At 38.9% G+C, this 19,340-nt stretch overlaps 1 protein-coding gene across 3 annotated transcripts in view; it reads right to left on the bottom strand.

Moving 5' to 3' along the window:
- The window catches only part of CMSS1 (cms1 ribosomal small subunit homolog), a 372,626-nt gene that overhangs the window by 11,293 nt on the left and 341,993 nt on the right, over window positions 1-19,340 (bottom strand). For all 3 annotated transcript variants that reach the window (XM_043448742.1, XM_043448745.1, XM_043448743.1), the window contains 4 exons: window positions 9,827-9,898; window positions 7,173-7,302; window positions 3,640-3,699; window positions 2,550-2,652 (listed from right to left, as the gene is read on the bottom strand). In XM_043448742.1, the coding sequence (XP_043304677.1) occupies window positions 2,550-2,652; window positions 3,640-3,699; window positions 7,173-7,302; window positions 9,827-9,898 (365 nt within the window). The remainder of the gene's footprint in view (window positions 1-2,549; window positions 2,653-3,639; window positions 3,700-7,172; window positions 7,303-9,826; window positions 9,899-19,340) is intronic.

Genomic DNA, 19,340 nt, shown 5'->3' with positions numbered 1-19,340 from the left:
GAGAATTTATCTTCAAACTCTGCAGTATAGTTCTCACCCAAAATTTGGCTGTGAGAATCTTAGCAGTGAGGTCAGCCTGTGCTACCCGGAGCCCAAGGCCACGTACAAAGGTCTGTGTGTAGCTGCCCAGAGGTCTCAGGGTGAGCGGGCTCGTGTCCTGCATTCAGAGGAGCCCCCCATTTTTACTGACTCTGCAGAGTGAACCTATCTGTAAAATTTTATATGTGGAAATGCTTCGGGTATAAATATCTAAAACTGGGTATAAAAGAACAATCTTCTAGTTGGTGTTTGGGACGAGAACGTGGGAGAATGTTGCTTGGGATATTACTCTCCTTTATATATCACTATTATACTTGAGAAATATTACTGACCAGTGGGAATATATGAATTTACAAAGTGGTGACTCATTCTATACAAATTCTGTTACACTTGAGTCTGTATCTACATGTGAGCTTTCTCCGTGGCGAGGTTAACTAAGAAGACAATTTAGGGGACATATTTAATATAGCTCGTGGTTCTCAAGAGAACAGGTAATCTTACAAAATTTAGAATTATTCGATATTCACCTTTATGAATAGGGTTCATTGTGCCTGCTCAGAAGTCACCTTCTGCAAATCACCTAACCTTGACATGGATCGGAATATTACTGAAGACACAGGAAAACACTGAGAGTTGGCTAGTGAGGTCCAACACCACAGTGCTCCCACGCCCTCAGAAAGGCATTTGTGTACGCAAACCAACGCGACGACTTGTGTTTAAGAAGCCACCTTCAGGCCAACCCCTTTGTCACTAGTGTTTGAATCTGAAATAAGTTCTGCAGTGGTAGTTTTTCAAACACTTGTGTTTTTCAAACACAAGACAGTCACTGTGAACTCTTAACGATTTCAGAGCCAGCAAGCACAGCTGTCCAAAAGCAGTATGAGTTTTGAGGATCAATTATGTTTAGAGCAGAAAAAAGGAACACTTCTGTTTTACTGAGAGGGAATTTTACAATTTAATGTGAGTGCCGAGTAGGAAAGGATTTGAAGCACAATTGACAATCGTTAAAAACTACTTATGGTCAGATTACTTCATTTAGAAAAATAGAGGCTAAATAACTACCAAGAATCTACTTTGCACCTTAGTCTATTTGATCAAGTTCCTTTTTCTTTAGGACTTGGATTCTCCTTTGTTTTGTCTCTGGTCAAAGCTAAGCAAAAGCCTGGCCCCCGGAGAGGGTTGAGTCCCAGTAAACCCCGTTTTACTCTGACGGCTCTTTGAATATTGAATGTTACTACAGATTCAGTGGAAGCCTGTTTGTTTATTCTACAAAAGCTACAGTAAGTGAAAAGGTATGTGAAAGCACTTAGTAAAGTACCTACAAATTATCTATAAAATGTAATTTTTATATTTAAATTTCTGGTCCATTTGGCATTTATCTTGGTATAAGAAGTGAGATGTGGATCCAAGTTAATTTTTTCAGATGGCTACCTGGTTGTTCCAACACCAATTATTAAAATCTATCTTTCCCTACTAACTTGTCACTTTTGCCACATTCTGTACATATACATACGGGTCTGCTTATGAATTTATAATTCTGCTCCACGGTTTTGACCTGTCATGCACATGCCAGTTCCATACTGTTGTGATCATTGAGACTTTGCAATATGGTTATTAATAAAACAATCTGATGGATACTATAGGCCTTCATTAGCATTCTTTTAGAATTTCCACAGCTATTATTTCTTCTGTATTATATGAATTTAGAACTACTTTATCTAATTTAAAAAACACCTTTATAGAAGTTTCATTGGAAATCTATGAAATGTGTAGGTTATTCTAGGTAAACATATATTTACGTCAAATTTTCCAATTTAACAACATGGTTCACCTTTCTGTTTAAGATGTTCTGCATCCCTTGTGTAATATTTTCTTTATCTAAATTTTGAGAGGTTTATGAGTTGGTATTCTAGTTTTTCTTGTTATATGGTTTTAAATAGATCTTTTCTTTCATTTATTTCTCCAAATAGGTTATTGCCTGTATAATCTCCTAGCTTTTACCCTTGCCCTCTACAAAGCGTAGAGGCTCACACAGGAGCCGAAGTGATCCTTTAGAATGATAATTCAGATCACATGACTCCTCTGCTCAAAATCCTCCAGTAGCACTCCATCTCAGGGCCTTTTGTACCTACTATGCCCTCTGCCTGGATCACTCTTCTTCCAGACATCTCCTTGGCGTTCTCATTCACTGTGGTCAACTCTCTGTCCAATTGTCAGTCTCCTAAGAGAGGTCTTCTGCGATTATCCTTTTAAAAGCAGCCCCCATTCTCTTCTATTCCTCGGCCATGATTTGTTTTTTTCTTACATAACTTATCACCACTTGACATTATAGTATGTATTTTATTTGTTTATCATCTGTCTCCCTCACTGGAGAGTAAGTTCCATGAGAGAAGGGACTCTGTGTATTTCGTTCATTGCTACATTGCCAGCAAATAGAACATATCAGCTTGGCATATATCGGTTACTTAGAAAACATTCACGAAGTAGAACAGGTGGAGCTCCCAACCAACCTAATGAGCTCCAGAGCTCGGACGGCAGAGCCACAGATAATCAGCATTAGGACTGATTTCTTCTCATTGTGGTTTTTCCGAAGTTTCACCCATTTGGGGCAGACTGAAAAGAGACCGTAAGAAAAACATTACCCTACATGTAGCAAAATAAGGCCTCCAAAGTTGGATATTCTCCAACTACTTCATTATTATTTAACATAACGAGCATTGTTTAGATACTACTCTCTGGTTATTCTAGATATTAAAATGGAACATCATTAATTTACACCACAATATAATATGCCAAGTAGCTAAATGTGACCAGTTTTAGGACTAAGCAAAAACAGTTTGTACCAAAAAAAAAAAAAAAGAAAGAAAGACAAAGAAAACTTAATAATCCAGTGAGACTGATTCTATTACTACCTGCATTTACATTTGCTGTATTTGAGGCTAAGAAAGGCTTATGAACTCAAGTTGAGTGTCATCGGAATTGGTTAGAATTTGAAAAAAGAACTGGTTAGAATTTGAAAAAAGAATGTTAAATGTATCTAAACTAGTTCATTATTGGTTCACAATAAATGACTATCTAGCATGAATAATTTAATTATCACTGCCTACATACAATTAAAAAGACAAAGGCAGACTGAGCAATAGCCATGGTCTGAGTTCTGAACATGGGAACAGAATTTCAGAATCTCAGAGTTTGGGTCAAGATTATAGTCCCACTTCCTTGTCTTTCAGATAACAAAATAGAATCCTGGAGGAGTCCTCAGTAACTTGTGCCAAGTCAAACATCAAATTGATGAGGTACTTGGGACGAGAACACTAATATAATTCTCTGGATTCCAAGAGCAATACATCTAATGTGCTGTACAACAAAAACAAGACCAAAACTCAAATCCCCCAAACCAGAGAAAAACAAGAAAAAATTAAAGTAAATAAAAATTAATATCAAGATGGACCTAAAAAACATTAATTTAAAATCCACTTAGGATGGAAACTTCATTTTAAATTTGAGGTTTTAAAAGTTTTTATTTTAAAGAGACAGCCCTCATGTTTTAATGGAAATAACAATTTGATGAATAGTTTTTTAAAAAATGAGTTTACTTACCTTCTTTTAGATATGATGAAAGACTGTGAGTTAAATCATTGGCCTTGAGGAAGCAGGAGTCTAAGAAATATGAGAAGCATACTTTGTAGGGGATTTTGCAAACACACACTCGAAACATTAAATGTGAATGATGTATTCTTGAATAGTTTGTACAAAATTAGTGAGTTGAGGACTCATTTATTTTAAAGTGTTGTCCAGCATTTAAAACAACAGCAGCACCAACAATAAGACTTTTAACTGTCCACCATTTTTTAGAGTAGTGAGATAGCAGCTTGTTGTATCATTCAATGGATTAATGAAACATTTTTATTTTCAAATCCATGGAAATAGGCAATACACAAAGGTAAACCTGAAATAGCTCACGGATCTTTGTGGAGACGCCCAAACTCACCAGTCAGCATAGACATGCAAATTACTATAAGAGGAGATAACATTTTACATATACATTAGAATGGCAATTGTTAAAAAGATGTACAATCTACCAAGTGTTGCTGAGAAGGTAGGATGATGGAAATTCTTGTGAGCTACAGGTGGAAGTGTAAAGTGGTACTGATATGCTGGACAGTAATAAAATTAAGGTACATATACCCTACAAACCCAGGATTACATTCCTGGAGTGTAATGGAAAGAAAGCAACATTATGGAAAGAAATTCTCGTGTAGTCTATAAAGACACACTCAAAACATTCATACAAGTATTATTTGTGATGCTGGAGAACTAGAAGCAACCTAAACATCCATATAGGAGAAAATGCATGAGCATTAAGTGGTAGATGAAATGATTGGAATAGTATGTAGCATTTTAGAAGCAATGAACTACATGTACATAAAGCTATACCGGCATCCTGAAAAAGGGTTAAGGGGGGAAGGAGAATGAGAGGCTCAGCACAACTTCATTTAAATAAATTGTAAGATGCTTCCACATGCAACAACATGACATATGCATATTTAAAAACGAACAGTAACCCATTAGAGTTGATGCCTATGGAGAAAGGAAGTTGGAGTGTGGGTGGGGAAGAGTAGGAATAATATATCAAAATACAACATTAACACAACACAGCACAACAACACAATGAAAGACAATGAAACAAACTGCAATAAAACATAGGGGCCTTGATCAACCAATGATGATCATGGTCTAGCAATTAAGTAGTATTATTAACTCTGTACCTAAGATGTATAAAAAAGCATGTTTATCATCCAAATTCTTTATACCAGAAGAAGTCTCTCTATAAAAACATCAGCGTGTTAGGGAGTAAACTATTGCTGAATTAAATGAGACTTATGTTGTGACCCAGTGCATACAAATTCACAGTATGTGAGTAACTTCAAAGATGTTGCCCTCTATATCCTGTTGTAGAGGCTCTGATGATCTTAAAATTGTAATCTCCCAAGTCTGGATGTGATCAGACTCACCTGCAGAGCATTACAATAGATACAGATTCCTAGAATGGAGTCCCCTTGGCACAGTAATTCAGAATTTCTTGGGGCTAGGCCTGGGAATTTGCTTTTTAAGTTCCTGGGTGATTCAGTGCTTACAGGCATTTCGCACTGATCTGAACTATAATGCAGCTCTCAGGAGGACAGCTGAGTTAGCTCTAAATGATTCTTGCTTCAAAACTCTAATTAAGTTCCCATGTATATGACATTAACAATGTACAGTGCACAGTATTAATTGAAAAGACATGTTCCTGCCCTACAGACACAAACAACTTGCAAACCACAACCAAGTCAGACACTGGGCAAACTAAACAGGAACAATATTTTATTACTCATATCCATATAAGTAATATATGCCCCTTCCTGAGACTCTTCTGATGACCTATGGCATGTCCCTCCTTCAAATAACAGAGACGACCTCTTTCTTGGCCCTGACAGTGTAGTGATGGGCCTTTTCTCTAAAACCTTCCTATGATGTTTTCCTACACTGTGACTCAGAATGGCCTAATTTCTTAACTAAAAATGAAAACCTGTTCCTTTTGGCTACAACAGTCTTCTTTTAACATATTTTAAATATTTTCCCCTAAGTCAATCATGACCACATATTCTTATCTAACTATATTATTGAACTCTAGTGATGATATAATATAAACTCACTATGGAACTCAAGTGACTCCTTAAAGATTTCTTCTGACTTTGGACCCTCTGCAATTCTAACAAAGAACTAGAAGGGGAAATTGACTCTGAGTCACAGTGAAATCAAACTTCAGTTAAACCTTGAAGAGGCTTCGTTACAGCACCTGGCTCCTGAGACAGAGGAGTCAGGAGGAGCCGCTGTGCTTAGAAGAGCCGTCTCTAATTGCTCCTGGGGTTTCTGAGCTCAGTAAGTAGGAAACTTCAGGACTCAGTCATGTGGAAATGAGTTCCTTCAACTCTCTACAGGGCATTTCTTTTGGAAAAGGAACAGACAGGGGAACTGGTGTCTCCAATCCAGTGTGCATTAAAAAAAAACAACCATGCACACATCATTTTATAAAAGAATTATAAAAATTCAGGGAACGGGCTGTTTTTCAGCTTCTCAAGTCTCCAGAAAGTATACAGTTGTAATGGAAAAAGGAAATCAAGCTGCCTTTGACTTTTTCCAAAAGCGGTGTTAGATATTCCTGCTGCTGCTGCTAAGTCGCGTCAGTTGTGTCCGACTCTGTGTGACCGCATAGACTGCAGCCCACCAGGCTCCTCTGTCCCTGGGATTCTCCAGGCAAGAATACTGGAGTGGGTTGTCATTTCCTTCTCCAATGCATGAAAGTGAAGTCGCTCAGTTGTGTCAGACTCTTAGCGACCCCATGGACTGTAGCCTACCAGGCTCCTCTGTCTGTGGGATTCTCCAGGCAAGGATACTGGAGTGGGTTGCCATTGCCTTAGCTTATCTGAAGCAGTGGTGCCCGACCTTTTGTGGTTTGATTTTATGACATCTTTTTTCTTCAGTCTCGGAACAAAAGAGTAATAGATTATGTCATTATTTTGAAATTAATTAAAATTGGTTTTAAAAAGAATTTTCCAATATTTTTAACTTAATTATAAATATTCTAAGATAGTAGATCTCATATAATAGTAGATTTAAGAATCATACAGGGTGAGGTGTCAGCCTTGCTAAAAAGTGTAGAATTTTGTTCATCTCTTTAGACAGTTTACTTGAGAAAGTCTTGGTTGGAAGCTAAAATACTACCCTAAAAGCAGGACGATAACTAGACATCCACGATGAGGGCAACAACAAAACTAAAATGTTATTAAAGCTAAAGTTCTTGTCTATAAAGGATGAGTAAATTAATCATCTATACTTTTAAATGTGTGCTTTATTTTTATTTAACTTCTATCCTTATTAAAGATTCTTATTCACTGAAAAATCTGCCCCCAAAACACACCCAATACCTTTGCAGTAAAAAAATTTACAAATCTATTAGATTGAACAAATACCATCTAGCATCTTAATGAAGAAATTATCCAACAGTTAAAACGATAAGGTTCAGGAAAGGAGTACTAGCACACGGAAAATACATTCATTGGAGGGAAGAACAACAGGAAGCCTGGTTGTACCTGGGAGGGTTAGTTCTTCTAATTCAATCACGGAGCGACTGGTGCTATAATAGTCCTTCATCAGCTGCTGTAGGTCTTCAGGTGTCCCTGGTTTTGGCTCTGATTTTGCAAGAATATCAGTAATTTTCTTCTGATGAGAAAGAAGTAAAAATGGGAAGACAGATTTTTAGAGTGGCATTTGGCTGAAGATAGGTTGATTCCTCTGGCATTTAAACTGTAAATAGGTTCTGGTGATGGCCAAGAGTGAACGGGAGTGCTAATAAATACACTAGAGAAAACTTGAAAGATACTTTTTAGACATAACTACTGCTTTGAAAAGTGAATGATCTAAAAGACTCCTTGCTCTATGATTTCTAGGAGAACTAAAAATTTTGCAGGAGTCTATAATTGGTACTATTTTCTGTTAAAAGTCAGTAAGTGTTGATTTTATTTTGTGATTCTTTCACTTGTGTTATATACAGAGCTTGCAGTCAGTATGATACTATTTCTTTAAAAACTGTTACTGATATTTGCATTATGCCCAGGTACGTGGTCAGTTTCTGTAAATGATCCTTGTGGGTTTTTTTTCTTTTTTAGAATTTTTATTTATTTTACTATTGATTTATTTACTTTGGCCATGCTGGGTTTTCAGTGTTGCACAGGCTTTTCTCTGGTTGTGGCAAGCAGGGGCTACCCTGAGTTGGGGTGTGCTGGCCCCTCATTGTGGTGACTGCTCTTTCTGCGGGGTGTGGCCTGGGGTGCTCGGGCCTCAGCACGTGAGCGGAGCCGCTGCGGCCCGGGCTCCGGAGCACAGACTCCACAGCTGTGGCACACAGGCTTGGTTGCTTTGGACATGTGAGATCCTCCCGGATCAGGGATCGAACCCGTGTCTCCTGTACTGGCAGGCGATTCTTTAATCCCTGAGCTGCCTTGGGCTTCCCTGGTGGCTGAGATGGTAAAGAATCTGCCTGCAATGCGGGAGACCTGGGTTTGATCCCTGGGTTGAGAAGATCCCCTGGAGAAGGGAATGGCTACCCAATCCAGTATTCTTGCCTGGAGAATTCCACGGACAGAGGAGCCTGGTGGGCTATAGTGCACTGGGTCGCAAAGAGTCACACACGACTGAGCAACTATGACTTTCACCAAGGAAGCCCTAAAAGCCCTAAACCTTGTTGCTTATGGAAACCCCTTTCTAAGCTTCAGACAATGTGTATTTCTGGGAGAGTAGAGTTTGAGAATTTCTTGTGTTACCTGGTTATTAAGGCACTGAGTTTCAGTTTGGCTTTCTGGGATTAAAGTAAGAGCTGCAGAAGTAATCTCAGCAAAGGAGCACGCTGAAAAAGGGCGCTTAAGACCCTCAACGCTCAAGTCTTGGCAGAGACATCTCGAACTGGCCCCATGAAAAGCAGAACAGGAAAGGCTCTACAGCATCTATTCTGATTTGAATTTATTTGTGTAGCATATACTAAATGCCTGCAATGTACTCGAAACACAAATCGTTCATTTAACTTTCATCATGAACTTCCCTTCTTATATCTTTCTAATATTTCACCAAAAATTCAGAAAGAGCCCTTCCTTGCCTCTTTTTTTGCCTCTACACCACATTTTCCCCCCTCCGTCCATACTATCTTCTGTTTCATACCACTGCCAAGAACAAAGTTCTGTCAAATGAATTAACTTTACAAAAAAAAAAAAAAAATGTCATCAGTGGGCACATTTCAGCCAGACCTCAGCCAAGGCTAAACTATCTAGCTATAGTTCTGACCTTGAGCCCCAAGAACGTAACACTCTTGAGGCCATTAGTGTACAAACTATCAAAGAGAAGTTAAAGTCATTTCTTTAAGGACTTGCCAAACCTCAGCCAATTTGGCATCTCCCATCTTCCTATTTGGATATATGCAGGCAAGGAAAACATATGCACACACACTCTCAGTTTTCTAAAAGCTTGCTGTTAAGTAATTGGTTTGAGTCCATCTTCTTTCCTCTAATCCCAGTCATATTTCCTCTGCTGACTACAGCAGTAGACCCTTCTTGGCAGGGAGAGAATTACACTGCTGTTTTCACAACGGTGGTAGAAGGTCAAAGCTAACCACACTTTCTTCAAGGCTGAGCCATAAGAAAGTCTGTATAGGAGCAACAGAGTTTCCCATATGTTCACAGGCAAGTCTGAAAATGCAAGGGGAGTCTTTTGCTTTAAATTATGGTTCAAACTTAAGAGTCAGAAATGCCTTATACTTATGTTACTTTCATCTGCTTAATCTTTTCTTATTAATACTCTAAGATATAAGATTTTTAAAAAATGAAATGGTTAAGAAAAGAAGGTTGGTAAATTTATTTTCTTGGATAAATCCAGAGGGGCCAGAGGGCAGGACAGCTCTGGGCCCCTTCTAGAATTAGAAACCTATGTCTGACTTCTAACCACAGTGAAAACACAGGGTAACAAAGATGCCTGGTAATCCACAAGACTGAAATAGGAATTCGAAGAATTTATTTTTAGCTCCAGTAGAAACACTTATTACTCATGACCTTAAGAGAGTCACCAAACCTCAATGAGTTTTACAACTTTTGTATCTCTGAAGTGGGGATTACAACAACTGCCTCACCAAAGTACACTATATAACAGTGTGATGGGAACCATGCAGGGCCACACCATTGTAAAAAATAATTAATATTACCTTTTTCCTCTTCCTGGTCTTGGCGGCATCTTCATTTGTTTCCTTCGGTTGTATCAAGAAACATTCTTTAGGCTATAAGGAAACGTAAATGAGAAAACTTCATCTTAGCATGATGAGCCATTCCTTGGTGGCTCATCTGGTAAAGAATCTGCCTGCAATGTGGGAGACCTGCATTCGATTCCTGGGTGAGGAAGATCCCCTGGAGAAGGCCAGTATTCTGGCCTGGATTTCTGGAGAATTCCATGGACTGTATAGTCCATGGAGTCGCAAAGAGTCAGACACGACTTCACTTAGCATGATGAGGTGTCAACTAACGGTATGAATCCCGAAGTACCTATTGTCATGCACGTATTCTTCAGAATGTCTTGTTAATACGGACAAAGAAATGTTGCAACATCCACTGTAGGCTATTATGCAGGGGCTGGCTGAGAGAATTTGTAAAAGTGAGAAAGTGCAGATGACCTAAGACAGGAAAATCTATGAACAAAGGTCAAAATGTGTGAGTGAGTGAATGTATGTTTTGAGGTGGTGGTGCAGGGTATTAAAAGTGGAAGACAGTGGCCAGGTTTGTAAAATACAGGCAGAAAGAGAGGTGGTTAAAATTAACATATAGTAAAAATAAAAGTCTTTGACTAGCATGACTGGTGTGGTCTATGAACGAGCAATGTGTGAGACTGTATTTCCAAGTCACTGACTTATCATTTTGTTATCCATTCCTTTCCTCTTCTCAATAGGCATAGAAAATCTGAAGGATATATTTTCTTACATCTTTATAAAACCAGCTGCACCAAATGCCTTATCTATAGTGACTGCAAAATGAATGTTTCTGCTAATGGTCTGACAAAAGTCTCAGCACCATGGCATCTTGAGTAATTGATTTTGCCTGTTGCCTTGACCCCTGGAGTACCCTATACAGTTTAGTGCTATTTTTACCCTAAGGGTTTTTTTTTTTAAGTGTAGAAAAACAGGAAATTTGGGCTAAGACTTTGATTTATAAAATGGAATGCTTCAAATTCCATATTTATTAATCATAAGCAGTTGTATAAAATGTTTCCTGTGTTGGATCTTTTATGCAACATTTTCAAACCCGTTGCCAAGTAAGATATAAAATGTATGTGAAAACTTATTCTGAGTTTTTTCTTCATTGAGTTTCCATTCCAACTAGAGAGCACTCAGTTTGAGCTGGTAAACTACTAACTAAAGCAATTTTGTCTCCACTGGTTCTGTTTAAAACGATTAAAGATGAAGCTTTCTATTAAAGTTTTCAGACAGTCTGAAGATTAAGAATGCCTAGGGCCTGAAGCCAGAGAAATATAATGCTATATAATTTCTTCAAGACATGGGGCCAGGACCAGCAGTTTCTAGACTCTATTTCAGTGATAGAGAAGTAGATTCAAATGGGAATCTTGAAATATCAGCTGCTTCTTAGTTAAAACAAAAACCCTGTAAAGTACAAATGCATCATGGCTAAAGAAACAAAGATACTACGATCTCTCTTATGTAGAAAGTTAAACTGTCTGTGGATGCAGATACACTCTAATCTGATGCCAATTAGAACCGGGGCCAAGGTTCTAATATGTTACAGAAGCTGCCAGACAGTCCTAAGAGTCCAGTTACAGATCAGGTCAACATCAGCTCATGCTCCTATGGCAAAGCCTGCATACAGTTAGTAGATCCCTAGGTGCCTCAAGGCATGCTGCAGTATCTTGTCACCAGTAGCAAGGTTTTGGGGCAGCATATGTAGAATCTATTTCGTTTCCCTATTTAGCAAATGGAGGTGCTCTCTGAGTGTATGTTCAATGTGTGGAATTGTATTCAAGCCAGGTTTACAAATCCAATTAAACACAACAGAAATTAAATGTGGAATTGAGCTCAGTTATAAGGACATGGATTCTCCAATTCTGAAAGGAAAACAAAATCAAAAACAATAATTCTGAATCATGCAAAGGAAATAAAAACAGGCTTGACAATTGCTTTTGTAAGATTCTGTATATTAGGTTCAAATTCTTACATCATCTTAAAGGGAATACAGTATGATATTTATTTTCTGGGAGAAGTCACTTTAGCTGACTGCAGTAGGATGCTAAGGAGGATGCAAGTTTATGGGGTCAATTTCCATAGAAGTAAGATGACTTTATGAAGAAATACAAATCCCACAGTACTGAAACTTCTTAAACTTTGCTAACTGGCTTACCAATGCTGATGTTTCCCCTCAGAGAGACTAGGTAAGAAAATGAGGAAGCATCATAGCAGGCCAGCTAGCCATTGATAGAATCAATTCCAACAGCATCTGTCTTTGGCAGGTAATAAGCAACATCATCTGCATATCTGAGGTTATTGATATTTCTCCCAGCAATCTTGATTCCAGCTTGTGCTTCTTCAAGGAGATCCAACCAGTCCATCCTAAAGGAGATCAGTCCTGGGTGTTCATTGGAAGGACTGATGCTGAAGCTGAAACTCCAATACTTTGGCCACCTCATGCAAAGAGTTGACACATTGGAAAAGACCCTGATGCTGGGAGGGATTGGGGGCAGGAGGAGAAGGGGACGACAGAGGATGAGATGGCTGGATGGCATCACCGACTCGATGGGCATGAGTTTGAGTAAACTCCAGGAATATGTGATGGACAGGGAGGCCTGGCGTGCTGCGATTCATGGGGTCGCAAAGAGTCGGACACAACTGAGCGACTGAACTGAACTGAACTGAACTGAAGTCAAGTCATTTCTTTATGCAGTGATTTTTTAAAATATGTACCTGGAGTATGAAGTTAAAGATTTAGAAGAATCACCATTTGCTCCAAAACATTTAACAGAAAAACGTATTAAGCATTTAGAAAAGCAATTAATTGGGGGTACGCTTTCAACTACTTAAAGTGTCAAAAATTATATTCTTTAAGAATGAGGCTTCTGGTTTTAACCATGGCAAATCATTTTTCAAAACATTACTAAAATGAAAATAAAGAAAACTGAAAAGATATAAATCTATAAGGACCAAGAAACCAGAAGAGAGGACAACAGTAGTGGAGATATTTCAACAATTTTTTGAAAAATGGAAAGTGGTTTAAACTGGATGGACACTCTTTAGCAGAGGGAGAGAGACAGCGAGGCCCTGGGTTTCTAGAGAGGCGGCAGATAGGAATAAGTCTGTCTGTTTCACCTACTGGGCCCTGAAACGGTTGAGTAGTGAGTGGTACAGGGTACTACTGAGGGGAAAGGGCTTGAAATAAAAAGAGACTGGATGAAAGTTTACACTTAAAATGATTTGCCTCCTTCCTACTCCCATCTGGCTCTATCTTCTGTCCAGGCAGCCAAGCAATTATCCTATTACTGCTTCCTCTCATCTTGCTCTTCCTGACAGAAGACTGGAGATTTATGCTCTGGAGAGAATAAGAAGACCAAGAAGTCTAGCACAGGGGACACAGGGCGGAGATTGAGACTCATCTCCTTTTCTTGTCCCTCTTTCAGGGTGTCTCAAGCCAGGTTATACAGTACAGGCAGGACACTACTGAATTCTTCTCTGGAAAAATAAAATAACCTAAGACAAATGCTACAAGAGAGTGACTTTGGGGGTTCCATAGTAAAAGTCCTGCTTTCTTATCATATCACCCTACCAAGAGCTCTACTAATTGACAAGCCCCACTTACGTACAAAAGTTTTCCATCAACTTTTTAGCGTATCTCTCTTTAATATGACTAGACAGCTAAAGTTCATCAGACATCTAAGGAAAGTCTCTAACATGAGAGCAAATAAACAAAAAGAAAAAAGAACCCCGAGGAAACAAATTACAATACTATTCTTAGAAGTACAATTACAAACAAAATGATTACAAATTATTCAAAACAATTACAATTAGTATTCACAGAGAGATGAGGGAAGAATTTCCAGCTATGAAACAAAAACAGGATGATATCCACATGGGAAAAAAATCATAAAAAAATTAAACATTAAAACAAATAAGAAAGTTGGAATAAAAATACAGGAGGAAGGCTTAAAGAAAAGTAGAAAAATCTTCCAGAAAGATGAAAAATAATAAGAAAAAAGTAGTAACAAATTTAGAGAATCAGCTTAAGAGAGTCAACATGACAACAAAAGGTATTATAGAAAGTAAGAGTCATATAAAACAGTGGGAAAGAAGTGATAAATAAGAAAAACTTTCCAGAACAGAAAGAAACTTTCTACAACATGAAACTCCAAATTCAAAGTCCATTAAGTATATGGTACAATGGATAAGAAAAATACCCACACTAAAGAAAATTACTGTAAAATTTCAGAACATCATGGACAAACAAAAGACTCTAAGAACTTCAAAAGAAAAACAGTAACATAATAATAAAAAGTTCAAAGAAAAGAATAGTGTCAGACCTTGCAACAACAGTAATGAAAGCCAGAACTCAGTGGGACAAAGCCTTCAAAATTATGGGGAAAATTTATCTACAAATTAGATTTTTTTTTTATACCCAGAAAAACTATCAGTCAAGTTAAGAGGAAAATGTTTAGATCTCAGTAAACACTCTCAGATATTTAAGGTCTCAAAAAATTTACTTCCTATTTGCAGGTACTAGAGGCTCCATTCCAGCACAATAAAGGGCTAAATCAAGAAAGAGGATGATATAGGATTCAGTAAATAGAGAGACCAATCCAGATGACAACTGAGGAAATAGCAAAGAGAAGTCTCAGTTGCTCTGCAAGTCTAGAAAATAACCAACTCCAAGTGGAAAAAAAGTGTGGAGATGAGTAGGAAAGAATAATAACTGTTCTACTTGAGCATATGGAAAGTATTATTTATGGGCATGTGGAAGAGATGTTGTAACATATGGGAGCAATTAACAATAGGAACACAGCAAGTCAGGCAAATGAAGAAATGAGGTAATTATTAATGCCATGAAAATAAACAGTTTATAAGAAAGTAGAGATGATTACAGCTTCTCTTTTTCTCAGCATTGAACAGTGTTTCCATGGTCATAATAATCACAGAGTGACAACTGTTCTAACCAAAATGTAATATTGTGTTGGCAGAGGAGGCAGCAGCTGGAGAGGGAATAGGGCACAGACGACAGGATTACGTCCTTGTATGCCACCTCAGGAAGATAAGGTCAAAAATTGGTAAGTCAACAAACTGCAGTATAAAATACAAGGTAGCAAATAAGAAAAACAGCTAAAGACTGAGAGTGGTTGCCACTCAGGGAAGACTTAGATAAGAGAAGGGAAGAGGACTGCTGTTTTTCCACTAAAAACCTTTAACAGTGTTCGATTATTGCCTTGCTAAAAAGATAAAAGTTAAATTGTCATTTTATAACAAAAACAAGCATGTTCACTGTAAAAATTAAGACAAGTTAGGGACCTCCTCGTGGCCTGGTGATCAGGAATCTGCCTGCCGATGTGGGGGACGTGGGTTCGATCCCTGGTCCGGGAAGACTCCACGTGTCGTGGGGCAGCTAAGCCTGTGTGTCATGAGTGGGCCCTCAGCTCTGGAGACTGTGCCCCGAACAACAGACGCCACTTCGATGGGAAGCCCACACACCCTGGCTAGAGAGAGCCTATGTGCAGCAATGAGGACCCAGCACACCCCAGAATAAATAAAATAAGTGAGTAAATAAATAAAATATTTAAAAAAAAGCAACTTAGAACTGCTTATTTGGTTTGGTCAAAAGTTATTCAATATACACTCACTGAAATGTTTAAATTTAAAGACTGATAACTCCAAAAGTTGATAAGAGAATAAGGCAAGTAAAACTGATACACTGACAGTGGAAGTGGAAAAATGGAACTCTCATTTTTGAGAAAAATTCTAGCAGTTTGTACAAAACTAAATATGATCCAGCAGTTCTATTCCTATGTGTTTACTCAAGAGAAATAAAGATTTATGTTAACAAAAAGGCTTGTATATGATTATTGATTGCAGATTTATTCACAACAGACCCTAACAAGAAATAGTCACAGGCTTCCATTAACAGAAGAATGGATAATAAATTGTGACACATTCATGTAATTGAATATTATTTAGTGTTATGGACTGAATTGTGACCCCCCATAATTTATATGCTGAAGCCCTAATCCCTAATGTGACCATATTTGGAGATAGGGCCTTTAAAGAGGCAATTAAAGAGATCATAAAGATGAGGTCATAACCCAGTAGGACTTGTGTCTTTGTAGGAGGAGGAAAAGACACCAGGAATGTACATACACAGAGAAAGACCATATGAGGACACAGTGAAAAGGCAGCCATTTACAAGCCAAAGAGAAAAGCATCAGGAGAAACTACACCTGTCAATACCTTGATCATGGACTTCCATCTTCCAAAATTGTGAGAAGTCAATTTCTGTTGTTTACACCACCCAGGCACTTTGTAATGTCAGCACTACAGACTAATACACTCAGCAAAACAAAAAAGAAAGAGAAAACAAAAAAAGACCACCATCATCAACACAGATGAATCTGAATAATACTATGCTGAATAAAAGACGTAGAGAGCAAAAGAGTGTACCCTGTATGATTTAATTTGTGTGAAATTCTAGAAAAAGGAAAACTGATTTTGGGGGGAAAACATCAGAACAATGGTTACCTCAGGGGCAAGCAGTTTTGAAGAGGACATTCAACATTTCTGTATTTTTTTGTATGTTAACTTTACTTTAAAAGGGAAAAAAAGGACTTTAAAATTTTTATTTATTTATAAATATTTTAATAATATTTATATTAAATATTAAAATAATTATTTTCAATACTTATTTTAAAGTAAATATTGAACTTTAAAAAGTAATATGCATGCTGAAGCATCTGAGCAGGCTGTACTGATTTTGCAAATTACTTTGAAATGTATCAAAAATAAGGTGATAGATGGATAGTATCTGAGCACACTGTTCAAAACTTTTGGACAGAGACACAATCACATGAGAAATCTTGAAAGGGAATTCCCTGGCAGTTCAGTGGTTAGGACTCTGTACTTTAACTTCTGAGGGCCCAGGTTTGATACCTGGTCAAGGAACTAGGGGAGAAGGAAATGGCAACCCACTCCAGTACTCTTGCCTGGAACAATCCCATGGACGGAGGAGCCTGGTAGGCTACAGTTCATCGGGTCGCAAAGAGTTGGACACGACTGAGAGACTTCACTTTCATGCATTGGAGAAGGAAATGGCAAGCCACTCCAGTATTCTTGCCTGGAGAATCCCAGGGATGGGGGAGCCTGGTGGGCTGCCATCTATGGGGTCGCAGAGAGTCGGACACGACTGAAGTGACTTAGCAGCAGCAGCAGCAAGGAACTAGGATCCCACAAGCTCCACACTGCAGCCAAATTAACAAACAGAAGTCTTTAAAGAAATTAAAGGTGTGCCTTGGCGATTCTCTCAAACACCAGTCTAGGAAGCTTGAGGGGTCTTGTCCAGTAATTGTCTCAGCTGTGGCCCAAGGTATAGAAGGCTTTATCGAGTCTCTTTCTGTTTTGTAAGTTCATTTGTATCATTTCTTTTTAGATTCCACATATAAGGGATGCCATATGGTATTCCTCCTTCTCTGTCTGACTTATTTCACTCAGTATGACACTCTCTAGGTCTATTCATGTTGCTGCAAATGACATTATTTCATTCTTTTTAATGGCAGAGTAATATTCCATGGCAAAGCACATGGAACTCTACTCAATGTTATGTGCCAACCTGGATGGGAGTTGGGTTTAGGGGGGGAATGCACACATGTATACGTATGGTTGGGTCCCTTTGCCGTCCACCTGAAACTACAAACATTGTTAATTGGCTATATCCTAATACAAAATGGGCTTCCCTTGTGGCTCAGCTGATAAAGAGTCTGCCTGTAATGTGGGAGACCTGGGATTGATCCCTGGGTTGGGAAGATCCCCTGGAGAAGGGAAAGGCTACCCACTCCAGTTTTCTGGCCTAGAGAATTCCATGGACCGTATAGTCCATGGGGTCACAAAGAGTTGGACATGACTGAGCTAATTTCACTTCACTTTGATACTAAATAAAAAGGTTAAAGTTTGAAAAAAAAGATGGTTTATCTGGAAAAGATTTGTGGGTGTGACTTCTGCCTAATGGAGTAAATCCCCAGAAGAATCATAGGAAACCCACAAAATTCCTAAAGGAGTTATACATTCAGAAACTGAGAGGATCAGAGATGAACCCTCAGATTTCTATTGTCAAGAAGCAAGCTGAAAGAGCTGCTTAGTTGCAAATACATGTTGCCTTTCTTGTCTTTTTTTTTTAAAGAGAGGATGACTCAAAGGACATAACAAGAACCCAAAAAGCAGAGCCAAGAACCATGAGACCCTGAGCCTTAAGACTTAATCAAGAAACTCCCAACACTTTCTGAATGTTGTGGACCAATGACTCTTTCTTCCTCTGGTTTGAACAGAAATGTCTATAAAGTCATCCAGTGTTTGTCTCACTGCTTGATGTTGGATACATAGAGGTTAGATAACTTGTCTCTTTAGTTACACAGGTTGAGAAGAAATATACTCAAAGAGCTATACTTAAGGGACTAAATCCAAGGAAACTCAGCTGCACGTGGACTTGAATACAATGAAATTCTGGGCACTGAACGCACGCTGTAAAGGCGTGAGATTTTTGCAAGCCTTGGGAGGGGTGAACATATTCTGCTCATGTAGTAGTAGCAGTGTTAGTCACTCAGTCGGGTCTGACTCTTTCCGACCCCGTGGACTGCAGTCCGCCAGGCTTCTCTGTCCATGGGATTCTCCAAGCAAGAATACTGGAGTGGGTTGCCATGCCCTCCTCCAGGGTATCTTCCCGACCCAGGGATTGAACCCAGGTCTCCTGCAATGAAGGCAGATTCTTTACCATCTGAGATGAGCTACAGGGAAGAACCATTCTGCATATGGGAGGGATGTAAATCACTAGGGGTCAGAGGGCAGACTGTAGCCAGACCCCAGGAAATGAGCAGTGAACATTATATCCTGGAATTCATCCCCTCCTCTTAAATATGGATCGGATTTACTGGTCTACTTCTAACAGCATATGGAGGAAGTGATATGATGTCAGTTCTGGGTGAGTCTGAGATTAGTTCTGGTTTCAGTCTTGAATGATCTTGCTCATTCCCTCATGGGTCATTGGGCCTGGAGGAAGCCAGGGGCAATGTTTTGAGGCAGCCCTAAGGAGAGGCTCACTTGATGAGGAAGTTCAGTTCAGTTCAGTCGCTCAGTCGTGTCCAATTCTTTGTGACCCCATGGACTGCAGCACGCCAGGCCTCCCTGTCCATTACCAACTCCCAGAGTTTACCCAAACTCATGTCCATTGAGTTGGTGATGCCATCCAACCATCTCATCCTCTGTCGTTCCCTTCTCCTCCCACCTTCAATCTTTCCCAGCATCAGAGTCTTTTCAAATGAGTCAGGTTTTCGCATCAGGTGGCCAAAGTACTGGAGTTTCACCTTCAACATCAGTCCTTCCAATGAACACCCAGGACTGATCTCCTTCAGGAGAGACTGGTTGGATCTCCTTGCAGTCCAAGGGACTCTCAAGAGTCTTCTTCAGCACCACAGTTCTTTGGCACTCA

This window comes from Cervus canadensis, chromosome 27 (assembly GCF_019320065.1).
Source record: "Cervus canadensis isolate Bull #8, Minnesota chromosome 27, ASM1932006v1, whole genome shotgun sequence".
NCBI classification, from domain to species: domain Eukaryota; kingdom Metazoa; phylum Chordata; class Mammalia; order Artiodactyla; family Cervidae; genus Cervus; species Cervus canadensis.
The sequence above is the reverse complement of the archived record's forward strand: the minus strand, read 5'-3'. Positions and strand labels throughout refer to the sequence as shown.